The sequence below is a fragment of the Salvia splendens genome, chromosome 13 (assembly GCF_004379255.2).
Source record: "Salvia splendens isolate huo1 chromosome 13, SspV2, whole genome shotgun sequence".
NCBI classification, from domain to species: Eukaryota; Viridiplantae; Streptophyta; class Magnoliopsida; order Lamiales; family Lamiaceae; genus Salvia; species Salvia splendens.
The window spans coordinates 31,395,217-31,423,166 of NC_056044.1; the positions used below are offsets into that span (position 1 = coordinate 31,395,217).

General features: G+C 36.6%; 5 protein-coding genes across 5 annotated transcripts; 2 read left to right on the forward strand and 3 right to left on the reverse strand.

Moving 5' to 3' along the window:
* Positions 1–1,316: 1,316 nt before the first annotated feature.
* LOC121762929 (alpha-soluble NSF attachment protein 2-like) lies at positions 1,317–4,036 on the forward strand. The gene is made up of 9 exons (XM_042158957.1): positions 1,317–1,573; positions 1,805–1,854; positions 1,981–2,053; positions 2,221–2,300; positions 2,546–2,697; positions 2,896–3,055; positions 3,146–3,193; positions 3,364–3,444; positions 3,724–4,036. Exons 1-9 carry the CDS (start codon positions 1,429–1,431, stop codon positions 3,802–3,804), a joined length of 870 nt encoding a protein of 289 aa, XP_042014891.1. The 5' UTR covers positions 1,317–1,428; the 3' UTR covers positions 3,805–4,036.
* A 10-nt stretch (positions 4,037–4,046) lies between these two features.
* LOC121762928 (serine/threonine-protein kinase Nek6-like) lies at positions 4,047–7,866 on the reverse strand. The gene is made up of 13 exons (XM_042158956.1): positions 7,589–7,866; positions 7,449–7,515; positions 6,523–6,588; positions 6,379–6,425; positions 6,243–6,288; positions 6,078–6,158; positions 5,960–6,002; positions 5,840–5,889; positions 5,660–5,741; positions 5,533–5,582; positions 5,316–5,389; positions 5,173–5,224; positions 4,047–4,585 (listed from the first exon to the last, which is right to left on the reverse strand). The coding sequence occupies exons 1-13, from the start codon at positions 7,672–7,674 to the stop codon at positions 4,136–4,138; spliced, it is 1,194 nt and encodes a 397-aa protein (XP_042014890.1). The 5' UTR covers positions 7,675–7,866; the 3' UTR covers positions 4,047–4,135.
* Positions 7,867–17,272: 9,406 nt separating this feature from the next.
* On the forward strand, positions 17,273–19,689 carry LOC121760884 (protein FAR1-RELATED SEQUENCE 5-like). Its single transcript, XM_042156480.1, has 4 exons — positions 17,273–17,946; positions 18,190–19,027; positions 19,115–19,211; positions 19,286–19,689. Exons 1-4 carry the CDS (start codon positions 17,273–17,275, stop codon positions 19,687–19,689), a joined length of 2,013 nt encoding a protein of 670 aa, XP_042012414.1.
* Positions 19,690–20,492: 803 nt separating this feature from the next.
* LOC121761422 lies at positions 20,493–23,169 on the reverse strand. Its single transcript, XM_042157072.1, has 11 exons — positions 23,140–23,169; positions 22,918–23,029; positions 22,750–22,811; positions 22,533–22,676; positions 22,331–22,423; positions 22,104–22,253; positions 21,865–22,037; positions 21,563–21,743; positions 21,368–21,490; positions 21,139–21,282; positions 20,493–21,041 (listed from the first exon to the last, which is right to left on the reverse strand). The coding sequence occupies exons 1-11, from the start codon at positions 23,152–23,154 to the stop codon at positions 20,661–20,663; spliced, it is 1,578 nt and encodes a 525-aa protein (XP_042013006.1). The 5' UTR covers positions 23,155–23,169; the 3' UTR covers positions 20,493–20,660.
* Positions 23,170–23,189: 20 nt separating this feature from the next.
* Positions 23,190–25,639, reverse strand: LOC121760885. The gene is made up of 4 exons (XM_042156481.1): positions 25,258–25,639; positions 23,831–24,519; positions 23,255–23,718; positions 23,190–23,208 (listed from the first exon to the last, which is right to left on the reverse strand). The coding sequence occupies exons 1-4, from the start codon at positions 25,307–25,309 to the stop codon at positions 23,190–23,192; spliced, it is 1,224 nt and encodes a 407-aa protein (XP_042012415.1). The 5' UTR covers positions 25,310–25,639.
* Positions 25,640–27,950: the final 2,311 nt, after the last annotated feature.

Below are 27,950 nucleotides of genomic sequence, written 5' to 3' on the forward strand. Positions count from 1 at the left end.
AACTCACAAACGCAAAAGCAATCGTTCTATAAAATTATACAAACATTGACACAGACCAAACAGGAGAACTCATCCCAAAAGACTAGCCTGTTCGGAGAGAGAGCTCATTTAGTCTATATACCCCACATCAGTTGTTCTCACAACCGATGTGGGAATTGAGTCCGTAACATTCGACCCTCCTTTAAGGGCCAACGTCCTCGTTGGTCACGGCTGGTTCTTTGTCAGGCCACCACTCCGAGTTCTCGTTGGTCACGACCACGTTGGTCACGGCGGATTCTTTGCCCGGCCACCACTCCGTGGGTCACCACTCCGAGCGGTCCCAAACGCACTCGTTGGTCACGGCGAGTTAGTTGCCCGGCCACCACTCCGAGCCGTTTGGGCTCTCAATGAAAGCATCAATTGATACAGACCAAACAGGAGAACTCATCTCAAAAGACTAACCTGTTAGGAGAGAGAGCACATTTAGTCTATATACCCCACATCAGTTGTTCTCACAACCTATGTGGGAATTGAGTCCGTAACAAACATCCTCGAGATTACATTTGTGGAAATAGCTATGCAACTTGTAATCCAAGACTCGTCATTATTATCATCGCTATAGTATCTTTTATCCCACAATTTGATCTAACTTTCTTCGGTTTTTAATTATTTCTTCTATTTCATTTTCTTGATTCTAATTTTACTTACAATTGTTTATAACTATTTTTAGTGTTTGTTTTTAAAATTAGGATTAGTCATCTTATAATTAGGATGCGCAATCTATTATCTTTATTATTCATTCATTCATTCATAAATGAGATACTAATGATCGTTATATTACAATTAGTTTTAATTTTTCTAATCATTATAAACAAAATATTGTACACCAAAATCACCCTAACAAATTTCTCTCATTTTTAAAAAAATTCAAATATAATAACACTACAACAAAAAAAAACTACATTATTTAATTGCTTATTGATTTTTGCAAATAGTTATAAATAACGACTACTGAAATTACTTTTCACTTGTATTGCTTACAATACAATCTGGAGTCTGGAGTCTGGAAGCTCGTGATTGCCTCACAATAGTTCAATTTCGTTATTGATTTGATTATAGTAATATTTACATTCAATTTAATTTTAATATTTTTAAAATTATTAATAATATTATTAATTTTAATTGTGAATACTAACTATATATTGATTTGGCATGGAATACTGCAAATATTGATGCAAACTATATTACCAAATATAGCATAAACTAAAATAGAGATTCAATTTCATTTGATTGATTTGAAATAGAGAATTTAGTGGACATATAAATGGATACATCAATAAATGAATGGTGGTTTCTGATCTCTCTCTGCCCTCTCAAATTCCATCAATTTCTGCTTTCATTCCTGCAAAAAAACAACCGCAGGAAAATATCGCGTGAAGAAGAAGAACAATGGGCGATCATTTAGCGAGGGCGGAGGACTTCGAGAGCAAAGCCGAGAAGAAGCTCAGCGGCTGGGGCTTATTCGGCTCCAAATTCGAAGACGCTGCCGACTTATTCGACAAAGCCGCCAATGCTTTCAAGCTCTCCAAATCATGTAAACCGCCGATTCATCTTCTTCCTCTTTGTTTCGTGTGATCGTCGTCTCTCGCATTTTCCTAAATTGAATCGTAATCAATGGGGGATTTGCATGTGAGATCACCGAGCAACTGAATTTGATTCCATTTCTTAATTATGAATGCGATTAGGTCGAAATTGTTTTTTTATAGCTAGGGTTTCAATTTGGGCGATGACACGAGTCTAATTCATTGTTTTGATTCATCATCAGGGGATCGAGCGGGGGCAGTATATGTTAAGTTGGCTAACTGTCACTTGAAGGTAATTTGATTGCGGTTTTTGCTAGAAATTGAAATGATAGTTTCCCATTCCATCACATTTTATTCGTATTGTTATTAATAGTGATTTGATTTTGATTAAATGTATCTTCCATTCCCCTTTTTGCAGTTAGATAGCAAGCATGAAGCTGCTAATGCGTATGCTGATGCAGCTCATTGCTACAAAAAGTGCAATACACAAGGTGTGGTTATCTTTTGTTTAGCTTTAATGCTCTATGTTTGTAAATGTTCGAGTTGGTATTTTTGGATATTCATGATGAATAGTAATTTTGATCATACATATATATACACTCTCGTCTTGTTTCGCTTTCTAGTTTGAATTGCTCTGATTCAGTTTCATGGTTGGCAGAGTCAATTTCATGCTTGGAGGAATCTGTAAATATCTTTCTGGATATTGGAAGGTTCAATATGTCTGCCAGGTATTATAAGGTAATGCATTAAATGTTTGTAGATTATCTGATGTTGCCATTATTTCGTAAGAATTTATCACATTAGACCACCGGGTTCTGTTTCATCTGCTGAATTTGTCAGCCTTCGTGGCAAAAGTAGTTCGACATTGTTATGTTATGGCTCATAGTTTAGGTCAAAACTTGATTCTTGTAGAATTTTATTGCATTGCTTGTAAGAAATTTCAAGATGGTAATTTGACAATTTGAGAGATCTTAATTTTGCAGGAAATAGCTGAGTTGTATGAGCATGACCAGAACTTGGAACTAGCTATCGTGTATTTTGAGAAAGCTGTTGATCTCTTCCAAAGTGAAGAAGTATCAACATCAGCAAATCAGTGCAAGCAGAAGGTAGCTCAATATGCTGCTCAGTTGGAACAGTAAGTCCTTGTTCTCTCTTGTTATGACACAACGTGCTGTTGGAAGATTTATGCCATTATCATTAGTTAAACCATTTCATTATGCTCTGTTAAACTGTTTTTTTGCGTGCATAGTGTGAAATTTTGCTTAGCACTATAGTTATGTGTTTTACGAAGATTGTTTATTACACTTTTAATAATATTGTTCACCATTATCAGATATCAAAAGGCCATAGAGATTTATGAAGAGATAGCACAACAGTCTCTCAACAATAACCTGCTGAAATATGGAGTAAAAGGGCACCTTCTCAACGCTGGCATTTGCCAGCTATGCAAGGCTGATTTTGTCGCAATCAACAAGGCATTAGAGCGATACCAGGTCCTTTAAATTTTATTTTCCTCTTATCTGCAGCTCTACTGTTTGTCTGGTAATGATGCTAAAGATGTGCTTATTTTCTTCATTTTTTAGGATCTAGATCCAACATTTACTGGAACACGTGAGTACAAATTGCTAGCGGTATGTGATGGCTCTCAATCATTTATTTTCCTTTCTGTTTCCTTAGACCACCCCCTCTCCCGTGCCCAACATGTTAGGAATCTCAGCCTTTTGATGTTATGAAATATAACTGCTTTAAACCCCTTAAGAATTGGTTATACGATTTTATGTTTCATATCCATTGGCCATAGGAATTAGCTGCGGCTCTTGATGAGGAAGACTTGACCAAGTTCACTGACGCAGTCAAGGAATTCGATAGCATGACTCCACTGGTAAGTGTGTTATGGTGTTATATTGTTTCTTGAGCTCTGATTTCAAGTTTATGCACAGTAAGTTAAATTTGTGTATGCTGGATCAATAAATATCACAATAAAAAACATAAAAACCTCGAGTTCTGTATGTGGTGTTGTGGAGTAAGACGATTATTAGCCACAACTAATCTAGAACCTTTCGAAACTCTAAAAAAAATCACCTTACGAAGTGAACGACACAGTATTAACGCTGTGGACGCAGTTACTGCTAACACTTTCGGGTATTATTTGGTCTGATAGGATGGTTGGAAGACGACGATGCTGTTGAGAGTGAAGGAAGCTCTGAAGGCCAAAGAACTGGAGGAGGATGATCTCACTTAAATCCACCTTTTCTTGCTCTTCTCGTATCACTTCTAACACCATTTTTTCGTTTCTTTTTCATTTTTTTCGTCTTACGAGTTACATATCATTAAGCCTGTTGCAAAGCAATAATGTCATAATAATGTAAAATCAACTTTTAGATTGCTGCATGCCTATGCTTTTTCATTGGTGAAATGCATATATTTGTAAATACATATTGTTTTATTTTATCATGACAGTTGTGGAGCTTCCATCAAGCTGCATTTACTTCTAATGAACCAGATATATATATTGAATTAATAATGTGTGACACAATCACAAACACAACATCATGTTACTGAAAAAAATGCAGTTAAGGTTGTTGATTTACTCTCTGAATATTCATCAACCCTTTAGTCAACCAAATGGCAGTCTCTCTAGAGGAAACAGCTTCCTCTTCTCCAAATGGTTTGAGCACTCCAGCCAGCTCCTCAAACCTCTCCCTCTTTAGCAGCTTCGCGCAGAGCTCAAGCAACGACTCCATCGCCTCCGCCTTGTCGTCTCCCATCCCAGGCTGATGGTCCTCGCTTAGCGTGCTCGAATCCGATGAGGACGATAACTTGCTCGCTTTCGCTTGCACTTTCACTTTCACTTTCACATCATCGTTTTTTTTCTCCATTTTTGGGATGGCCTTCCTCTGACCTGTTTTGCTAGGCTTCTGTGGAGACTCGGTCTCGGACTTCACTGGGAGGAAGACGGGAGATAGGTTGGTGTACTCGGCTAGATATGGCTGCAAATGCTGATGCCTCAGTAGCTCGGCAGCCTGCACAATTTCATTACAATCTCACGCAGTTGTCAGAAAATACCAAAAATGTCCCAAAATTTGATGTTTTTAATATCATTAGCCCTGTTATGTGGCCATCTAAATAATGTAGAACATCTTTCCTCGCCACAACCACACGTATGAAGCAGTGACGGATCCAGAACCTGAAAATGACGGACGGAAAACCAATGCTAAAGGACAAAGGTGGGGTAATAAGAGAAGAGAAGGATCTCACTCCTCCCTATTGGGAATGGGCTATTTAAAATCTAAATGGGCATTGGGCTTTCTTGTGCCTTGTTTCAAGACCCAAACACAAAATGTAAATTTAAAAAAAAAATAAAACTACACCCTATAGATTCCGGCCTTCTCCTTCTGGAGATTCCGGCTATCATAGGGCGGCGATGGCAGTTTTCTGTCGACCCTAAAGGAAAATTTTCCATTGGGGGTACATCCGCCTCTAGAATGAAGTCAATTTTTCTCACGACTTAGAAATTTCAACGCTAAAAAGGCTAGGCCCGTGACAGTACTATAAAAAAAGGTTGTAACTTTGTGACATTATTGAAAAAAAATATGTATATTGCACTAACCGTTGGTCTATGCTCGGGGCTTCTCCTTAGCATGCTTCTGATGAGCTGCTTTCTGCATTATTAAGTAATTCTTCAATTTATTTATTTTTTTGATGAAATGTGACATTTTTTTGGAGTCAAGTACACAGATTTATTTAACTTACATGGATGAGGAATATAGTGTAGGCAGAGGAGAAATTGAGGATCTATTAATTTTGTTAACTAGGGCAGCCATATCCTGTTTCATCACAATTCACAAATAATTCTTTTAGAGTAAATTCATAATTTACCTAAAAAAACTCAAAATGTCTATGGAACATTTTTAACCTAACTTGCTAATACTTCGGGACAAAAGCGATAATTTACCCTACAACGACGTACCGTAGCCCTGAAGGGAGGTTGATGGGCAGCGATTTCGAACATGCAACACCCTGTCATGGTTTAATTTAATTAGAATTATGTATCAAATGTTAAAGTGGAATATGTAAATTAATTAGTTTGTTGTTACCTAAAGACCATATATCAGATTTGTAGCCATAGGGTATATCTGCTAATATTTCTGGACACATGTAGTTTGGAGTCCCCACAATCTGAATATCATCACAATTCACAAACAAACACTAATATCATTAACTATAAAAACACAACAAATAAATCAATTTTAATGAGAGAGAGGGAGGAGTAGTACAGATGAAGCAAGATCATCTTTGACAAGAAGCTTTGCAAGGCCAAAGTCACCTGCAACGACTCTAATTAGAAGACGAAGACATCACCAAAACATCGTAAAGATGCAAGTTGTTGGCCTTACCGAGTCTGATCTCACCGTCTCTTGTAAGGAAAATGTTGGAGCACTGCCCAAAACACAACAACAAAGGAATAGATTACGGGATGCATGCAACAAGACACGAGCCTACAAACATACGTACCTTGAGATCTCTATGAAGGACGCGGTTAGAGTGAAGATAGTCCAAGGCTAGTAGCAACTGAGTAAGCCACCTGCAGATCTTCTGCAAATACAAAAACACATAGTAATTTATAACAAGCTTTCATTTCTTGCCAAAAAAAATGATAAACTCATTGCGAATCCATACCTCTTCGGAGAAATATACACCTCTAGCTTTCTTGATCATCCCTGCTCTGAAACATCACAAAATGATAAGTCGAAAACATCCTGTAATTGATCAAGGAAGATTGGTGATTAATTGTGAAGTTTTGAGTTCAACTCACATGTCTCCACCTTCACAATATGTTGTTACAATGCACACAAATGAGTCCTGATTCAACACAAGAACAAACTTCCACAATTAGTTTTCTTTAATTGAACACAAAAAAAAAATTCCATTTTGTATTTGTTTCTAATTGTAAATCTACCTTCTCCACCCATGCATCTTTGTAACCGATGATGTAAGGATTTTTTAATTTTGCCATCAATGCCATCTGCAAAAGAAATTATTTCACATTAATATTTGATTTAAAAATGACTAAGAAACAGAGCTTTAGGAAATGTAGTACTATACTATATAGTATTTCACAATCCAAATTGCTTTTAAAAAAATCATTATATATTTGTTGCTCTTATACTATGTTAAAACTGGTTTCATTACTCCCTTAAAAAGCCTTATAAGGAATTAATAATCGAATAGGGTGCCCTCGGTTCAAGAACCGGCGATACCAGTTCAAAATAGGCAGTTATGGTTCTGACAAAAGCGGAATCATATCCAACCTAGCAACATATTTGACTGTTCCGATTTTGAACCGGTGACCAACGGTTCTGGTTCAAAACCAACAGTTCTTTACATTTTTTTAAATTTTCAACGTTTTTCCCAGCATTCCACGGTTTTTCTCGGTTTTAGGCCAAAATCGATGGTTTCAATTTGAAAATAATGGAACCGGTAATAGAGCTTCGACAAATCTTTTAGCTTTTTTTTTACATTAAGAGATGGCATCAGCCAGAGACAGAGTGGTAGGTAGTTATGTAATAAATGAGCAATGTCAATCAAGAAAGAGTGGTAGGTGCATCTGATCCGACACAATGTAACTACATTACATAATGACAAAACAACTTGTTCAATGATCTATTTGTAATAATGTGCCTTATCTCATTCATTCCAATCAGAATATTTGTTGCCTAATTACAGATGGTGTGTGATCATATCTCAACTAACTCAAACACACACCATTTCTCAATTTATGCGTGTCATCTTTATGCAGGGGTCATGCTAATGTTCTCAAACACACAAATACACATCCCTAATCTTGCAAGAAAAACATAACAAAAAAAAAAGAAAAATATTGACCTCTTGATGTGCAGTCTGCTTGAATTTCTCAGTTTGCTTTGCCAGCCTAATCTTCTTCAAAACATACCTGCATTTCACAAAACTTCATCAAAACACCAAATAAAAAACAGAAAATAATCTTAACATGGATCATTCTTTACCTCTTCTTTTCAACTTTGTGATGAACAAGAAAAGCAGCACCAAAAGCTCCTCTTCCAATCTGCTCCACCACTTGATAATTCTCCATCCTTCTCTCTCTCTTAGAAGCTGCTGTTTATTTATATTCACTAAAATTCAAAGTTGAAATTTCAAAGTGAGATCACAAAAAATGTGAGGAATGATGAGAAAAGCATGAGCAAGAGCGAGAGGTGTATTGAATGGCGCACGAGTCAACAATAAAAAATATTAATGCAAGAAAAGGGAATGGGGAAAATAATGGTTGGTAGGAGTAGTAATAATAATATAACTTGGCTGCGTTGAATTAAATTAAATTAAATTAAATTTAAAGAAAAAGGTGGAAGCAACCACTCACTCAAAATGAGGTGAAATATTTAATTGGCAAGGGAGGGAAGATTTGAGCCAAAAGCAAAGTACTATGCAAGGTTTAAAAAAAGAAAAGGAGAGTGTGACAGATGTGATGCATATCAAAATTTAAATAAAATAGGTACTACTATAAAGTTTTGCTTGTATTATCAGACACTAAAGTGTAGAGAGAATGTATGTTTACAACTTACAAGTGCGTCTTTGTTTCTGGTAGGTATGTCGGTTTCCTTCTTCTCTTCCAAGAGAATTTTGTTTTCTTGGATGAATTGAGATATTCACCATTATATATAATAGCCAACTACCTAACTCAATAATAAATACTCCTATACAACTTTGATTAAAAGAAATTAGAAGAGAAGATACAGCTAGCTTTTGTCTGATAACTATATTCCATATGAAAATATTTGAATTTTACTTAGATACGTAAAAAGTTTTTGTGGTGCAATGATTTCACCTAGAGTTCTTTGATCTCGATTCTCAAACATGTAAACTTTCTTTTAAATTTAATTTTTAAATTAAAGTTAAATTTGAAAATGTGTAAATTTTCATTAGTATGGTGGGCCATGAATGATTGGGCTGGAATAAGCTTTATGCAGCCTCAACTGAACCCCTGTTTTTAACTTTTGGCCCAATGGACATGGGCTGGGTAAAAAACTTGCCCACTTTAATTAAGTTTTAAATCATATCATCGTTAATTCAAGAAAAATAAAAATAAAAATTGATTTAAAAATGGCAAATTGATAGAAAAATTATGAAGTTTAGTCAAATTCTGATGTGTTCACACAACATAAAAATCGGCCGAAGAAATCATGAAGTTTGGATTTGCTCGCAATTATTAGTAAAAAACAAAATGACATGCGTGCAATAAATTTTTGATGTTTTTCGGCTAAACGAATAAATACAAACTTTATGATTTTTTCATATCATTTAAGTCGGAGGCAGTGATGTCAACATATGATTTCCCGGCTCCAGTATTAACTACTACACAATTTAACTAAAAGGATTGTTCATGAGATAATGTGAATAAATTCAAATTTTATGGTTTTTCAGCTTATTTTTAAAATCACGAGACAGACTAGAATATGCTCAAATTTCATGAATGATTTCTCATTTACCTTGGTGACTATGGTAATTCGGATGGTGATTTTTTAATCGAAAGGAAAACGTTCTATCAAACTATCAATCCATGCAATTGATTCTGAAACTTTTTGTTTGCGACAATTGTCACTTACCATCACCAAGAGACATTTTCATCATTTTAAAATTGGGTGAAAGAATTAGCCTCAGCATATTATAATAATTGGATGAATTAAGACAATAAAGTAGGTGATGAGTTCAGTGGATCGAACTCTTTCGGCATAAAATGCCAGATTTAAAAATGTATCTTCACGACACTGTTTTTAATGTATAAACTAATTCTGTTTTTGACCAATCTTAGATTGGTCCTTAGATTTGTGTCTACATATATTTCCATTTTGGGACAAGGACGGTGGCTAGAAGTATTTTTCTTCTCCTAATTATACGTATGTTTCCTCATAAAAGAAGCTCTGTTTTATTTATTCAGCCCATTTATTTTGTGATTTGGACTTTTGAAATCTTATTTAAGCCAATAGCATATTGTTCATATAAAATTTGAAAAAACAAAGAGACACTGAGTAAGAGAATTATTCAAGAGACGTGAAAAGAATGAAAATCGATAGCCCATAGACTCCACTTGTCGCCTTCTTTCTGCCAACGACTATCAAACTTCGATGCTCTAAGCTGTTGGAATTATTTATTGCCCCTGAAAAACTTGAATCCACTGTTATCTAATAGCAATATTAACCCGTCCAGGCCCAAATCCTCTCCACGTCATCATTTCCCTAAATTTGAGTCTCACACCACAACTTCTCTATCCCTGCAAGCCCCATCTCAGACCACAATTATTAAATTGCAATATTCACAACTCCAGCCTATATTACTTGTAAAAATTGAAAGCGTTGAGCAATTATAACACGAGAAAATTATTTTTAATACAAAAATAATAAATTATAAACTAAAAAAATTAAAAATTAGAACATTAAAAAAAAAGTGCAAAAAAAAATTAAAAATCTGAATATAAAAATAGTCAACACGTCACCCCTCACCCTCTCCCTCTTCTTCCTCTTCCTCTTCCTCTTCCTCTTCCAAATGCGTAAAAATTCAGAAATTGGGGTTCAGGACCGACCTGAACCCCCTCCAAAGCCGGGCCGGGACGCAACGGGTCACGGCTCTGGAAGCTCCATCGCCGGCCAGTCCGGACCCCAAGACGCGACTGCGTCACCGGGACGGTCCCAGGCCAGAAAATGTGCTCGTTTAACGCGTGGGCCGCGGGCCGGCACCCAGGTGCGGTCCGGCCCTCTCGCGTTAATGATGCTCTAATTTGGCTAGGTTACAATATTGTCTATCGTAAATTTTTTTCTTCATCGACGTTGTTTCTTTTTATTTTTAGTGGGCTTGTCATGTTTTGATGTACTTAAAATTTATGAAAATATTAAATAGTCATATTTCTTTGTATATTCATTAATATTTGTATACACACAAGCATGATTATAATTACTAACTATTCAATTGATTCATAAATAATATGGCAGCCACAAACGACAGAAACATGACATAATTTCATTAACATATTTTTCCAATAGAAACAAATTAATATGACTAGCAATATGTGTTGGTAAATGTAGGATGTGTGCGATTCGTGCTCTATACTCCCTCTTTAGTTAAATACATATGAATGACTTTTGAATCAAAATTGCCTCTTGCTTTTTTGTGAGAACAAAGATTACTATTGCCCTCTGCCCAAATGAAAGGTCAATAACAATTACTATTACCAGTTTGTTCGTTGTTGAAATACTCACATTTGTGTTGATTCATATTTTAAGATGGACCTTTACTAGGATTCCATTAGATCTCTCATTCATGTATTACGTGCGCTTCGTGCACAAACAAACCTCATTTTATCGAGATCAAAATTGAAATGTTCAAGCATATATAATCAAGACGATAATATTTTATCAGTATAATGCAAAATATAACAATTTGCACCAATGTAAGACAAATTTGAACTAAGTTTATTTCCTTTGAGTTTAGCGAATTAAGTTCGGGAAAATAAAGTAATATAAATTAAAACGAATTAATTTTTTCCAAAAGATGAAATATAGTATATATATATATATATATATATATATATATATATATATATATAGGTTCATGTTCAAATACTAACTATTTAGTGAAATAACTAATACCATCTTAATGGCCGTTTGATATGGGTGATCTCATGGCCTTAAATTGATACAAACTAATAATTATTAAATATTCAAAATTAAGAAAAAATCAGACAAGGATAATTATGTAAATCTATATAATTGACTGTTACTAAATCACATGATTGTCTCTTCCTTTCCATTTTAATTATGATACACGATCTGTCTCCATTAATTCACTAATATTAGATGTCTACCTACAAATACAACTCATATTCCTACACAGAAATTTCATCACATTCATCTCTCTTCTCGTGTATTCATCTCTCTTCTCGTGTCTTCCCCCCAGGAACTCCAACTTCACGGTAATAGTATGCTATCTCTTATAATGTTCTTCATTGTCTTGAACCATGATTCTGTTGAGAAAACCGGGTAATTTTTCTCTCAAATAGTGAAATGAACCGATTCAGTAATTTCACAGTTAACCCAATGGGGTCTACTCGATAAAATTACTTCTCCAAATAAATTCTTTGGAAAGACTGGCGAGGACACTGTCCCTCTTAAATACCAGATTCCTAACAGAATTTATCAGTCGGTGTATTTATCACAATATAAAAACACTCAAAAGAACCGTACAAAACACTACTACCAAAACCCGCAAATAATATTGAATACAATACTACTACAGAAAATAAACCCAGAAATAAATGCGGAACAAAATAGATAATAAAGAAAGAACACACCCGGAACTTTGATAACGGAGTTCGGCCAAATTGCCTACGTCTCCGAGCACCCTCTGCAGAGCCCACTTATATATTTAAATGGAGAAGAGTACAATTTGGGATGTTTTACAAGTGAGGGGGGAAGTTCCTTTTATAAGGCAACTTACCCCCCCAACTATTAACTCCCACCGATGTGGGAATTGAAATTTGTCAAATTTCAACAAATCTCCACCTTGACAAAATTTCAAATTCCACCGAACACAAATCTTCTCCACCAAAACAAACGACTCGCGGTGCTTTCATATTGGCGCAGTTAAGCGCCAGCTCCAAATCGCAGAATATTAACCAAGTCCAAACAATGTTCAAACTTGGCTCTCGTTACCACCTTAGTCAACATATCTGCAGGATTCTCCAAAGTCGGAACCTTTCTGATGACAATTTCCTCTTCTTCGAGAATTTCCCGCACAAAATGATAGCGAACATCAATGTGCTTCGTCCTTGCATGAAAGACCTGATTCTTTGCTAAATTAATAGCACTCTGGCTGTCAGAATATACTTCAAGTTGTTTTTGACCAACACCCAATTCTTTCAGCAACCCGTGAAGCCAAATCGCCTCCTTCACAGCTTCAGTAATGGCCATGTACTCTGCCTCTGTCGTAGACAAAGCTACCGTTGACTGCAAGGTAGACTTCCAACTAATTGGCGCACTCGCTAAAGTGAACAAATAGCCCGTAGTAGATCTTCGCTTATCCAAATCACCAGCATAGTCGGAATCACAATATCCAACTGCAAAATGACCAAGTGATTTATCCTGCTCAAACAACAAGCCAATATCTACAGTATCTTTGATATACCGCAGGATCCATTTCACAGCTTGCCAATGACCCTTTCCTGGATCATGCATGTATCTGCTCACAGTACCAACGGCCTGTGAAATGTCTGGTCTTGTACACACCATTGCATACATCAAGCTTCCAACTGCGTTAGCATAGGGAACTTTCGCCATATATCCTCGCTCATCTTCCGTATTTGGAGATAACTGAGAACTAAGTTTCAAATGAGGAGCAAGTGGGGTACTTACAGGTTTGGAATCATCATTTATACCAAAACGCTGTAGTACTTTGGTCAAATACTGCTTCTGTGTCAGCCAAAGCTTGCCTCCTTCTCTATCTCTTGTTATCTCCATGCCGAGAATCTTCTTGGCTTCCCCCAAATCCTTCATCTCGAACTCTTTACTCAACTGAGCCTTCAATCTGTCAATTTCAACTTGGCTCTTTGATGCTATCAGCATATCATCAACGTATAAGAGTAGGTAGATGTAGGAACCATCTTGAAGTCTGCGCAAATACACACAGTGGTCGTATTTGCTTCTTGTGTACATCTGATCCTTCATAAACTTGTCAAACCGTTTGTACCACTGTCTTGAAGACTGCTTCAATCCGTACAACGATTTGTTCAACTTGCAAACCCAATTTTCTTTACCAGCAACCTTGAATCCCTCCGGTTGGGTCATATAGATTTCCTCCTTCAGATCACCGTGTAAAAACGCGGTTTTCACATCAAGTTGAGCTAGCTCCAAATTCAACTGCGCTACCAAAGCCAACAAAATTCTAATGGAGGAATGTTTAACAACAGGAGAAAATACCTCATTGTAATCAATTCCCTCCTTCTGGGCGTAGCCTTTAGCTACCAATCTTGCTTTGTAGCGAACATCATTTCTGTCAGGAAATCCCTCTTTCTTTGCAAAAACCCATTTACATCCAATTGCCTTCCTGCCTTCCGGCAATGGCATCAGCTTCCATGTCTTGTTCTTCTGAAGAGATTGCATCTCTTCTTCCAAAGCACCTTTCCAACCATCGCTTTCTGAACTTTCAATAGCTTTCAAAAAGATACATGGAACATCATCAACAACTGGAAGCGCATATGCTACCATATCCGCAAATCGAGCAGGTTTCTTATTTTCCCGCCTCGTTCGCCTGACTGCAATTGGCTCTGATTGCTGCGAAGGTTCTTGGGGTGGAACCTCTTCATCACCTGACTCTTCTTCTTCCATAGGAGAGTCATTTGTGGTGTTCGTAGTTGGGATCACAACTGCTTCTTCGAACTCCACCTGCTTCGGTGTATACTCCACCTGCTGCGAAGTATCACTACTATTTGGATTTACCTTATTCAACATGGAAGATTCATCAAAGGTAACATCCCTACTTACAATCGTCTTCTTAGACTCTAAACACCATAACCGATATCATTTAACACCAGCACTGAAACCCATAAACAAATCCTTCTTTGCACGTGGATCCAATTTTGACTCAGTCACATGATAATATGCAATAGAACCAAAAATACGCAAAGAATCATAATCAGTTGCAGGTTTACCGGACCATACCTCTAAAGGAGTCTTGCCATCAATGGCAGAACATGGCAAACGATTGACAATGTGTTGAGCGTATGTGATGGCCTTAGCCCAAAATTTCCTGTCTAGCCCAGCATTAGACAGCATACAACGAACTTTCTCCACTAGTGTTCGATTCATACGCTCTGACACTCCATTCTGCTGTGGTGTATGTCTCACTGTGAAGTGCCGAACTATGCCACACTCCTGGCATACATCTTGGAAAGGATCACTCTTGTATTCTCCACCGTTGTCTGATCGGAGAACCTTGATCTTTCTCCCCATCTGATTTTCAACTTGAGCTTTCCATTTCAGAAAAATCCCAAGGACTTCATTTTTGCTCTTCATAGTGTACACCCAAACTCTCCTGGAAAAATCATCAACAAAAGTGACAAAATAGTGTCTACCTTCAAGTGACGGAGTCTTGGCAGGTCCCCACACATCTGAGTGCACGTAATCCAGAATTCCCTTCGTATTATGGATTGCAGTGCCAAATTTCACTCTTCGATGATTTCCCAGAACACAATGCTCGCAAAACTCTAATTTGCAAGACTTCGTACCTTTCAATAATCCTTGCTTGGCGAGAATTTGCAATGATCTCTCACCAGCATGTCCCAATAGCAAATGCCAAAGCTTTGTCGCCTCTGTATCCTTCTTATTACTCGAAGTTGCAGTTGCTACTGTCCCAACAACTGTACTACCTTGGTAGTAATACAAATTGTTCTTCCTCACACCTTTCAGCATCACCAATGCTCCTGAAGTTGCTTTAAGAATTCCATCTCGCATCATCACAACTAGGCCTTTAGATTCTAGGGCCCCCAATGAGATGAGATTCTTCTTCAACTGGGGCACGTACCGCACATCCTTCAAAATTCTAGTGGATCCATCCTGATTCCGTAGCTTGATTGAGCCTATCCCGACTGTCTTACATGGACTGTCATTCCCCATGTAAACAAGTCCGCCATTGAGTTCTTCGAAATCAAAGAACCACTCCCTGATGGGACACATATGATAGGTGCAACCTGAATCCAATATCCACTCGTCTGGATGCGATGTTGAAGGTGAAACCGTCAAAGAACAATCTGACTCCGCATCATTTTTGCATTCAGCAACATTTGCATCTTGCGAAGCCTTTTCTTTCTTCTTCAACTTTGGGCAGTCTTTCTTCCAATGTCCTTTCTCATAACAGAAAGCACACTCATCTTTGGCAACTCGCCTTTTCGATTTGGACCTTCCTCTTCTCTCCTTTGATCGGCCTTGTTGACGACCTCTTGCCACTAATGCTTCATCTGTAACTGCTTTGCCTTTCATTTTATCTGCCTTTCGCAATTCATGACTATACAAAGCAGAACATACAGTATCTAAAGACACATTCTCTTTACCGTGGAGTAATGTGGTCTCCAGATGTTCAAATTCATCAGGTAGAGACGACAACAACATCAATGCCAGATCCTCATCCTCAAATTTCACATCTAAATTTAGCAGGTCTGCTACTAATTGGTTAAACAAAGTAATGTGTTCATTCATAGTGGCACCTGATCGGTATTCGAATCGGAACAACCTTTTCTTCATAAGGAGCTTATTCTGACCACTCTTCTTCAGAAATTTGTCCTCCAGTGTCTTCCACAATCTATGTGCAGAAGTCTCATTCTTGACAGCATACTTCTGCTCCCTGGATAGACACGACCGAATTGTTCCACAAGCTAACCGATTTATGGTACTCCAATCTTTATCATCTATATCTTCTGGTTTCTTTTCTTCAATGGCAATTTCAAGACCTTGCTGGAAAAGAGAGTCTAAAACCTCCCCCTGCCACATACCAAAATGGTCAGTACCGTCAAATATCTCCACCGTCAATTTCATATTTGACAGTGGAAACCTCGACCACGATGACGAAGAACTAGCCTTGTTTTCTTGATCATTACCCGCCATTACAGACTCAAAATAAAGTATTCAATATTACAAACAAATAGAACCAAGGACGAACCTTGGCTCTGATACCACTTGTTGAGAAAACCGGGTAATTTTCTCTCAAATAGTGAAATGAACCGATTCAGTAATTTCAGAGTTAACCCAATGGGGTCTACTCGATAAAATTACTTCTCCAAATAAATTCTTTGGAAAGACTGGCGAGGACACTGTCCCTCTTAAATACCAGATTCCTAACAGAATTTATCAGTCGGTGTATTTATCACAATATAAAAACACCCAAAAGAACCGTACAAAACACTACTACCAAAACCCGCAAATAATATTGAATACAATACTACTACAGAAAATAAACCCAGAAATAAATGCGGAACAAAATAGATAATAAAGAAAGAACACACCCGGAACTTTGATAACGGAGTTCGGCCAAATTGCCTACGTCTCCGAGCACCCTCTGCAGAGCCCACTTATATATTTAAATGGAGAAGAGTACAATTTGGGATGTTTTACAAATGAGGGGGGAGTTCCTTTTATAAGGCAACTTACCACCCCCAACTATTAACTCCCACCGATGTGGGAATTGAAATTTGTCAAATTTCAACAGATTCTTTATTGTGTATTTATGTTCTTCATCATATTCTTCCTACCTTCATATATTTTTGCGTTCTATGCAATTATCTATTGTTTCACATCGGAAGTTGACGTTCTATTCAAGCGCGTGGTTGTTTGTCGGTGAGTTTTCTCACTGCGAGAAAATTGCTTATTTTTTCTAGTTTGGCAGATTCTAGCTGATTTTTTCTCACTATAAAAATGAAAATGGACAGATTCATTCATCTTTTCCTTCATTTCATATAGTTTTATGTACACTGATGGTTGGCCAGATTCTAGGTTGATATATTTGTTTCCGTATGATGACTTTTTTTTTATCTGTGTTGATATATTGTTAGTCTTTTACGTTGCTTTCTTGATACATTGATATTTGTCCTTAATCGTATATAGTACTCATGTTTTTAAATTTACTGTCAGGCAGTTATGGTCATACCCGAATGCAAAGACGGTTTGAAGCCTGTTGTTGGCATGGTCTTTAAATCAATTGAAGATGCACGTTCGTTCTATGCTGAATATGCTCGAGATGCAGGTTTTGAGACTCGGAAATTCAGTCACAAAGCATCGGGGGATGTTTTTACGTGGCTGTATATGGTGTGCAGTAGGGAGGGTATAAAGAGGACACGAGAATTTGATGCAGTTAATGCTCGACAAGGTTTTGCAAACAGACGTAGACGTGGATCAAAGAGATGTGGATGCAATGCAAAGTTAACGTTCAAGTTTGTCTCCGAAGGTGGGGTTGCTTGGTATGTTGTTCACTACTTTATTGAGGAGCACAACCACTCTATGGTGGAGGATCAACATAAGCGCTACATGAAATCGAATCGTCGACTAGATCAACTACATTCGAAATTCATTGACGATTGTATGAAAGCCAACATTGGTCCCACAATGACATTTAATCTATTAAGAGAGGTGTTGGGCGGATATGATTCGGTTGGTTGCACCGTAACGGACATCAGGAATTGTGTTCGTGACATGAAAGAACATCTGAAAGAGGTTGATGCTCAATTGATTCTGAATAAAATGAGTAAGAAGAAAGAATCATGCCCAGGCTTTCACTATGTGTTCGAGGTAGACTCCAATAACAAATTGACAAGGTTATTTTGGTGCGATGTTGTGTCAAGAAAAAATTACCATATGTTTGGCGATGTGGTTGCGTTCGATACTACGTACTCGACTAACAGGTCGACCCCACCCTCACATTTTGTTTATGTTATGTACATATGTCACTACTCCATTTTATTCCTTGATTTTGCATATATGCACTACTGCATTTATAATTATAATACCGTTCGCATTGACTTTACTTCAATTGTACTGATTTTGTTTTGAACATGAAGGTACTGTATGATATTTGGTCCTTTCACGGGTAAAGACAATCATGGTTGCCCTGTAACCTTTGCGGCTGGATTTTTATCCAATGAGAGTAACGAATCATTTTCATGGTTATTCAAGCAGCTTGTTGAATGCATGGGTGTAGCCCCTAAAATGATAATTACATATCAGGATCGGGGCATGAGACTTGCTATTGAACTAGTGTTGCCAGATACAAGACACCGGTGGTGTATGTGGCACATTATGCTCAAACTTGCGGATAAAGTACCTAAACAACTTCATGCGGATGAGTCTTTTAAGAAAGATTTGAATGCTTGTGTTTGGTCTGAATTGTTGGAACCTGCTGAATTTGAGGAATCGTGGAATAATGTAATCACACAATATGGTTTGGAAAATGTGCCATGGTTCAAGACAATGTTTGAAGATAGAACATTTTGGATTCCTGCGTACTTTAGAGATTTTCCAATGGCCTCTTTATTGAAGACAACATCAATATCTGAAGCAGAGAATAGCTTCTTCAAAAGGTACTCAAAACCTCAATTCTATTTTGCTGAATTCGTTATGCAGTACGATAAAGCGTTAGATGCTCAAAGGAATAAGTCAGAGAGACTCGATTATTTCGATTCCACAATTGTTCCAATACTTGCAACAGAATTACCATTCGAGGAACATGCGGCTACAATTTATACCGACAAAATGTTTAAAGATGTTCAGGCTGAAATTGTTGAGGCTTATCATAGCTGTAACATGGTTGATATGTCAGTTCAGTCAAGCAACAAAGTTTACAGAGTATCAGACGGTAGTCGCAATACCTTTAACGTCAACCATGAAGTTGGAGCTGAGGTGTATAGTTGTGAATGCAAGTTGTACTCAAGGCTTGGTATTTTATGCAGTCACATATTTTTTGTTTTCAAAAATACTAATGTGCAGCAAATTCCTGAGCAATATTTTGGATCACGATGGCTGAAGAGGCCCTTACTAAAGGCCGTACATGGTTTTCCAAGACACGAGTTTGAAATGACTGGAGGTACTTTGTTTTTTATCTGTGATGTCCTGATATGTTTACTAAACTGTATTGACACTTTTCAATGGTATGAACAGCTCCAGAAGTTGACGCTAAACGAAATGCAATCACCAAGATGCACAAAACATATTACCGTTTAGCTCAAAAGGCAGAGTCCCACATCAATGATGTCAATGCACTCATAACTGGAATGGAGAGGCTTGGTCTTGAACTGTTTGGTGATGAAGGGTTAGAAGTGCCTTCTTTGGATAAGGGAAAGAGGATTGAAAATGTGTTTGGTGATCCAATACCGGATGCTATCAATGTTCGCCCACCTGATACTGTGCATACTAAGGGTTCTGGAAGCCGGAAGGTGTCAAGGAAAGAAGGTGCTATCAGGCAAATGCATAAACCTCTGCGACGTTGCAAGAAATGCCGCGAACTAGTGAGGCATGATTCAAGAAACTGTGGCAAAGAGAAAGAGAAAAACAAAAACAAGTGACAATGTTAAGGATTTTTATTTCAATTTTTCCTTGATTTTGTTGCCCCATTTTTCTATTCGGCTCGTCTTTTTTATACAGTTCATTGGATATTTTTTTAGTTTATTGCTTCTTTGGATTTTTCAACAAGTACTCATATTGTTTGTTTGGTTGCCTCTATTTTCAATTATAGAGTTTAACTGCTATTTGGTCAATTGCGTTGTTCAATATACAGTTCAATGCAAAAATGTACAAATATCTAAACTCTTTTTTGACTCGTATGCTGCATCAATGTTGTTCAATGCAAATATCAATCCAACCCAGTTCAAATTTCAAAGCAAAAATGTGCAAATATCTAACTGCTATTTTGTGTTGTCTATACGTCAACATTGTTCAGTATAAACTTCATTGCAAAAATGTGCAAATATCTACACTCTTTTTTTTACTTGTATGTACATCAAAATTGTTCAATGCCAAAATCAATCCAGTCTTGTGCAAATATCAATCCTATCCGGTTCAAATATCATGTCTTTTTTTATGGAGCTGTAGAACTATTTTGTCGTTTCCAATAATTTTCTTGTGCACTCTGAACACCACTATTTTTCAAGATTAATTTGACTGCAAAACTATCAACATATCTATGGCTTTTTTAGTTGTTTGTAAATCAATGTTATTCACTTTAAGTATCAATTTAATTTTTTATAATTATCAATGCACTTCGAATAAAATATGACCATTGACATTATTCCCAATAAAGTATGAATTGTTGCATGGAGCATAAAATATGACGTGCTGCTATATTAACAGTACACAATGTAGACACAAATTCCTTAAAAAAGCTACATATAATAATCATCCTGTAAAACACATCATCCGGAAAATAACAACAGAAAACATCATCTTCATAATAACAGCCAAAAACACCATCTAGAATTCAAAACAAATGATCTAGAAGATCAAACACACTGGACAACTAATATAATTAAATCAACTTTCACTTAGGCTTCTTGCACATCAAATCTGCCATAAACTTAACTATCTTGGTCCTCTTCTCTTTATTATCCTTGAAATATTTCTTCACACAATCCTTAATGTCAACAGAATGGTAATTGAAGTCTGTCGTCAGCAAGGCCTTACAGTATTTACCGCGCATATTCTGCAGATTCTTCATAGATATGTTTGCAAGCCCCATATGCCAATCCTTCACCTTTTGGCCCATATATGTTTCCATGTGCCGCATTAAGAATATAGCATCATCATCCTTGCCTCCGGTACCTTGCCACGGCATATTTTTGATCCGAATTTCGCACCCTTTGATTATGTTTGCTAGCATTTTATGTTTCTTACCCTCAAGATATGAACTAAAAAAATATTGCTGCAAAAGAATAAAAGGACTTCACTGTTATACTGAATTGATGATTGATATCTATAAATATGCTACAAAATATCAATACATCAATGAATGTACATACCAGTAACTCAATGTCGTCACCATACTTGCTATGATCTTTCAATCCATTGGATGGGGGGCAGCTGTCAATTATGTCCATTTTTCCAGTCTTCAGTCCAAAACTAATAAGGTAATAATGTCGTCTGGAGTACATAGGAAAAAGCACCTAATATACAAGGGGCAGATGGATTAACTAAAGGCGATAGATATTGAAGAAAAGCTAAATAAGTATTGACTTAAAAGGTATTTACCATATCGATCACATTCCAATTGAAATGTGTGAGATTCTGGACATGAGAATCAACACTTTGGCAGAAATCATGAAATCCAGCAGTACGATCCCAATCGCGAGTATGATTCAGGAAACTGTGCAACTGCAATTAATATGTATTTCAGCAACTTTATAGATTAGTTTGGTTTTACTGTTAGCATAGTGGTTCACATACACATGGGAAAGTGGTCATGAACACCCGTGACGGTGACGACGGTGCTCGATAAAATTCCATGTTATTCAAGTATGACGACCAGGCGTCAACCACCTTCTCAAAAACATGGCTATGAGGTTTCATTGAGAGCATATGTATCTTTGTTAGTAGGACGATGTCGTCGAAGTAAACCTCCATGTTGCTGTATACGAGCCAGTAAATTTAGTAAATCAATAAATCAACAACAAAAACTCAAATGTCAACATAAATAGAAAACTATGTCAATAGGATGAGATGTAAATGTAAATGCGAAATTATCTTACTCATTTTCTCCTTGAGTCCACACCAACCAGTAGTACATGTCTCTTTCTTCGCTACTCAGTTTTATCGTAATCGGTACAGCCCTTTCATTGTAAGGTGAGCACAAAGCTGGACCCTTACGCTTCGTAGCACGCTTCTGAACCCCTCGCACCAGCTCTTCAGATATTGGAGGCGCCTGAGTTCAAGGATTTATAATCAGAAAATAAGAACTTTAGAGAAACAAATTTTTAATATCTTTAACCTCAATTGCAATCTTGTCTGTTGTCTGGTGTCTATCTTGATATTCTGATACTTCCAAAGTTGGTCCATGTGCCTTTTCTTTCCCTTTCTCGACAATCAAAGCCTGTTGATGTTCCGAACATATAATCGAGTCTGTGTGGTCGTGCTCGAGCTGTTGAAGTTTAACAAAATAACGAAACATTGTAAACTTAAAACCGCCACACGATAACTTCTACTATGTTGTATTACCTCTCTTGCTATGTCCTGGACAATTGAATTTGTCAATTTAATTGCGTTGGCAATCTCAACACTTGTTCCCTTCTCATGACACCAAGACTCGTCCTACACGGATGTTGCCGACAACATCAACAAAATAAATATTGCATATCAGTATAGTATAACACTTCAACATAGTACGAAAACGTAGACTGCTATGTGTAATACGTCCTACCAAGCTTATGCCGTCCGATTTATTCACTTTTGGTATAGTATGCACACCACCAGCCATTGTACTTGGAGTATGATTTGCAACACCTTTTGCGATGACCTCAGCACCATTGTTCCCAACAGTCATATCCGGTTCCATATTACATTCCTAAACATCATTTGTCAACACATATACGTAAAAACTTTTTTTTGCTTTTAGTAAGTCTCCTAATTATACTTACATATTCAGTTAGGCTTGCAACAAGTAGGTGATGCTCTTCAATGTCAATGTCAGACCATCCCCCTTAAAGATGTGAAATGTTTTCAACATCAATTCAACTTTATAATTTTTTATACGAACTAATTGCATTGATGTTGTATTGATACTGCCCTGATATTAAAATTACTAACCATTGCATCTATTACCACGTCATCAGTTTTGTGTTTCTCATGAATAAGAACTTCGTTTACAGCCCCGAGGCCTCCATTGCCACCACCAATGTCAGCTCTGACATATAAATCCTTACAATTCATCAAAAACACCATATATTAATCAATATCAACCTGAATGCTGCTTAATGTTACAAGCATTAGCAAAAGTATATTTTTAGACAGACAAACACTACACTTACTTGTGTGAACCCCATGCCCAAACTAAAACTTGGGAACTCATGTCTTTTGTCTAACAACTCCTCAGCCCCCTTCAAGAGCGCATCCAATGTCTCGGACCATTGACTACCATGACACTCTTCCTGTGACATTGATTGTGTGAGGGTGCCCACTAGATTTGTGTTTTGTTCAATTGTGGTATCAGCTATACCGAATGCCCTCCTCATCATGTCCCACATCATTTTGAAATAGTCTGAACTTCGTATTTCTACAGGAGTATCCTTCAGTACTTGCATTAGATTGATCACAGCATCAGCCACCTTAATGGTACCATTTGTCCCAGATAGGTGTGTCGTATTTCTCGGATAATCAGTTGGTTGTTTTCCACTCTGTCGTTCGCTTAAACCACCGTCAACGAATTCAACCCTAGACTTGTCTTGACGTTTGTCAAACTGTTGATCTAAATATCCCTTGCCATAAGACCCGTCCTTTTTTTCTGCTTCATGCCGCTCTTTCAAAAGACCTTCAGTCCATCCTTTGACCGTAGGATAGCAACGTGGCACAGGTCGTTGGCCATGGACAATTCGATCAACATAGCAACACTGACAAAATATAATTAAAGTATATAACATCAACACAATACGAGGTTATAATCAACACAACAGTATGCGCATGTCAACACAAGAAAATACTGAATTTAATTTGGGAGCTTACCACCAAAAAAACAATTGGACCACTAAATGTTGCTGTTTTGTGTTCTTTCCAATGTCTATGCATTTTAAGCAGAACGGAAATCATATACCCACACCAATTGACACGACGAAAATCTGTAATATCTTCGATGAAATGTAATATTTTTGGCCTAACATAGCCACACGCCGACGTCTCAATTAATGCAGACTCCAACAAAATTAGAAAAAGCTTTTTAAACCAAGCTCCACCTTCAACGTCCTTCAACATCTCCTCTGCAACCTTACTAGCTTTAACGTTTGGTCTTTTTTTACCCACTACACCTGCTATCTTACTCATTATGGTTAGATCATCCTGCCTGTCAATCCTTTCTACTCTGACGTCACCTCGTGGAAAACCGAATGTCAATTCTACATCACTTTCATCTATGTGCAAATCAGGCCCACTACCTGGTAGCGCAATGTTGCATTTAATTGGGTCAAAATTGTTTAACAACCAATAGGCCAACTCTCTTGGTATTGCATAAACATTGTAATGTATAAGTTCTCCAAACCCCATTTCTGTAACTGCTGCTATTTGTTTTTCATTCAAACATTGTAAAATCTTCACAAAATTTCTTGTATTCCTTTTGATTAGGAGCGTTGCCCCATCATCAGTTGCATCAATCCTATTGCTTACAACGATTGCAGTTGAGGCTTTATTACGCTTTGTACCTATAATGTTTACAATGATTGACATTAACATTTATAATATCTACATAGCTAGTACGACACATCACTACAATAGAGGAGATACATCAATACAACAGATACATCAATACAAGGGAGATATCAAACTTTCTTACATCAATACAGAGCATATATACATCAACACAGCAGATACATCAACAAAAGAGGAGATACATCAACACATCACTTAAATGAAGGCCAAAATTTCTCTTTGTTCATCAACCCATCAGATACATCACTACAACAGAGGAGATACATCACAATTACTATGGCAAGAGATCAATAGTGTCTGCTAAATGTCAAGAGAAATTTGAAATTAAATGTGCAAAGAACTCGCTTCTACAATATCTAAACAATACATTGGACAAATCAACACAACAAAACACCACATGCCCTTCATTATCACCAAAACAAGTAATAGATTCACTGGACAAACTCTATTGTTACCCAATTGTAATCGGAAAAAACAGTGAGACATTTTTGGAAAAACCCAATATCTAAACAATACATTGGTCAAATCAATACAACAAGACAACACACGGCCTTCATTATCACCAAAACAAGTAATAGATTCACTGGACAAACTCCATTGATACTCAACTGTAATAGGCCAAAACAATGTGACATTTTCGGAGTTCGCATAAATGAACACCAATGGAAGCAAAGTTCTACCGAAAACACCAAATTAAGAACGAAGAACAGAAAACATAGACATTAAATCACCTCCAGATGATTCCCCAACATGTTTTGCCGCCATTCTCTTCAACCGGGACATTGTTGTTCGATGATAACTGATGTCGGAGAGAGATTGAATCTGTTTGCTTCAACACTAGGGTTCGCCTGCTTCAGTAGTTGAGGGAGAGAGTGTGAATACATTCCTAGAATAAGAAGCATGATTGATCGGAAAATTAGGGGAGAGGGAGCGAGAGATCATACGGAAGATCTGTTGATTTCCAGAAATCTCGTTGCCCACCTAAAATAAAAATGGACGACATTTTACAATGTGACTCAATTACCCTCTTTAGATATTTCTCCCAAACAGTATTGCCATCCATCTAACTAAATTAGAAGCACACGATTTCAAGATCATATGACATACATTTGGTAGTTGTTATTTACTTAAGGTGGTATCACACTAGTGTGACCATATATATATATATATATATAGGGTCTTAATCTACCAAAATACACCCTTAAGTTCAAAAATACAGACTAAATCTGAAGCGTTGGATCTGACTATGGGCGGCCAGGATTTAGGCCTGACCATCATAAATTTATGTCATAATAAGGTATAATGGAGTCATAAAAGGGTAAAATTGGGAAAAAAAATATGCCCATACGATCCGTTTTTCTTCACGGATTTCATGGAATCACCTTTCCATACGCCATTACGCTGATTGTTCGGTTCCCGCCTATTCACTTCGTCTCTCCCCCAAAATATATCTAACGCCACAAAAAACCCTAATCACCAAAATCAAACATTACTTCTGTAATTTCTGAAGCGGCACAACATTTACTAGCTCCAACCACTCTTTGTTCAGTCGAAGAGGCGACCGATAGTTCACCGACATCAGCCAGCCACAATACGCGCTCCAGCACATACAATCTTTCCCGGACCACCAAGCACCGAACGGGAAAATCAGACAATCAGCCACGAAAATGGTGAATACTCGAGCCAGCGGTGGTCAATTAAATATTTATATTATAAGCCTTAGACGACTTAATTTCTTATTATGGCCACATCCATATGTTATTATGACTTAGATTATTGTATTTTCATACCCTGACGTATCCATTTAATTGTTTATATTGTATCACTATTATGACCCAGCAGTGATCAATTAAATATTTATATTATAAGCCTTTAAGTGGAATAGATTTCAAGTAATCCACAAAAAATAATGTAGAATAATAGACAACCATTTGGGTCATACTAATCAATGTTATGTGTCATAACAAGAGTATGTTAAAATAGGGTGAAACTATAACTAAATTCAATTCATAACACATGATTATGTTTTATAACTCAAAAGATGAATGTATTCTAATGTGTCATAACAAACAAAAACAGGTCATGGTCATATAATGTGTTTTTAGAGTAATTCCATCATACGGTTTTCTTATTAAAAGTGTTTTTCAAAATGTGGTGTTGTAAACAGTAAACCGTATAGATTTCAAGTAATCCACAAAAAATAATGTAGAATAATAGACAACCATTTGGGTCATACTAATCAATGTTATGTGTCATAACAAGAGTATGTTAAAATAGGGTGAAACTATAACTAAATTCAGTTCATAACACATGATTATGTTTTATAACTCAAAAGATGAATGTATTCTAATGTGTCATAACAAACAAAAAACAGGTCATGGTCATATAATGTGTTTTTAGAGTAATTCCATCATACGGTTTTCTTATTAAAAGTGTTTTTTCAAAATGTGGTGCTGTAAACAGTAAACCGTATATTGAGGCATAATAGAGTGCATAAGTAGGTCATAACAATTGGAGCATACAATGTGTCATAATAATAATAACACCATAAATCAATATCTAACACTGTTGGGACCCAAACGAAGTACCTAAACAACAGTACGATCAACACAAAAATAATTTGGTGTGCAACAAATGCAGTACAACAACCATGCATTTTTTTAAGTGGAATAGGTTTCAAGCAATCCACAAAATTATGTAGAATAATAGACAACCATTTTGGTCATACTAGATGATGTTATGTGTCATAACAAGATTATGTTAAAATAGGGTGAAACTATAACTACATTCAAGTCATAACACATGATTATATTTTATAACTCAAAAGATGAATGTATTCTAATGTGTCATAACAAACAAAAAATAGGTCATGGTCATATAAATGTAACATTACGCATAATAATATGCATAACTACATTCAGTGTAATATGGTATGCAAATTTAACGGAAGATTGAAGAAGAATAATTAAGGGCTATTAAAATCAACTAGAGAGCAGTTAGAGGAGAGAATACAATACAAGATAATAGGAATTAGTATAACTACCTATATAAAGTAATTTACTTAATTAGCCTTTATCGATTAAAAATGATTAAAATATTAATATCCCAAAATTAAATCAGGCCGTTCATTAATCTAATCTTAAGATTAGATTGAATAATCCAATGGACATAATTTGGTCTGCAATTCTTGGTTTAAGGACATTTTTGTTTTGATCAAATACCTATATATATATATATATATATATCACTCTCTCAATAAGAACTATATCAAACTAAACGTTTATTATTGCATTATATATATCGCGTTCTATTTGCAATAATTAAAGTGGTTGGCAATTTGGCATTACAAAAATCAAGCACAGAAACGGAATTAAACAAATTTTAACCACAAGTTATTGTTATATCTTTAGAAAATGATGGGTTC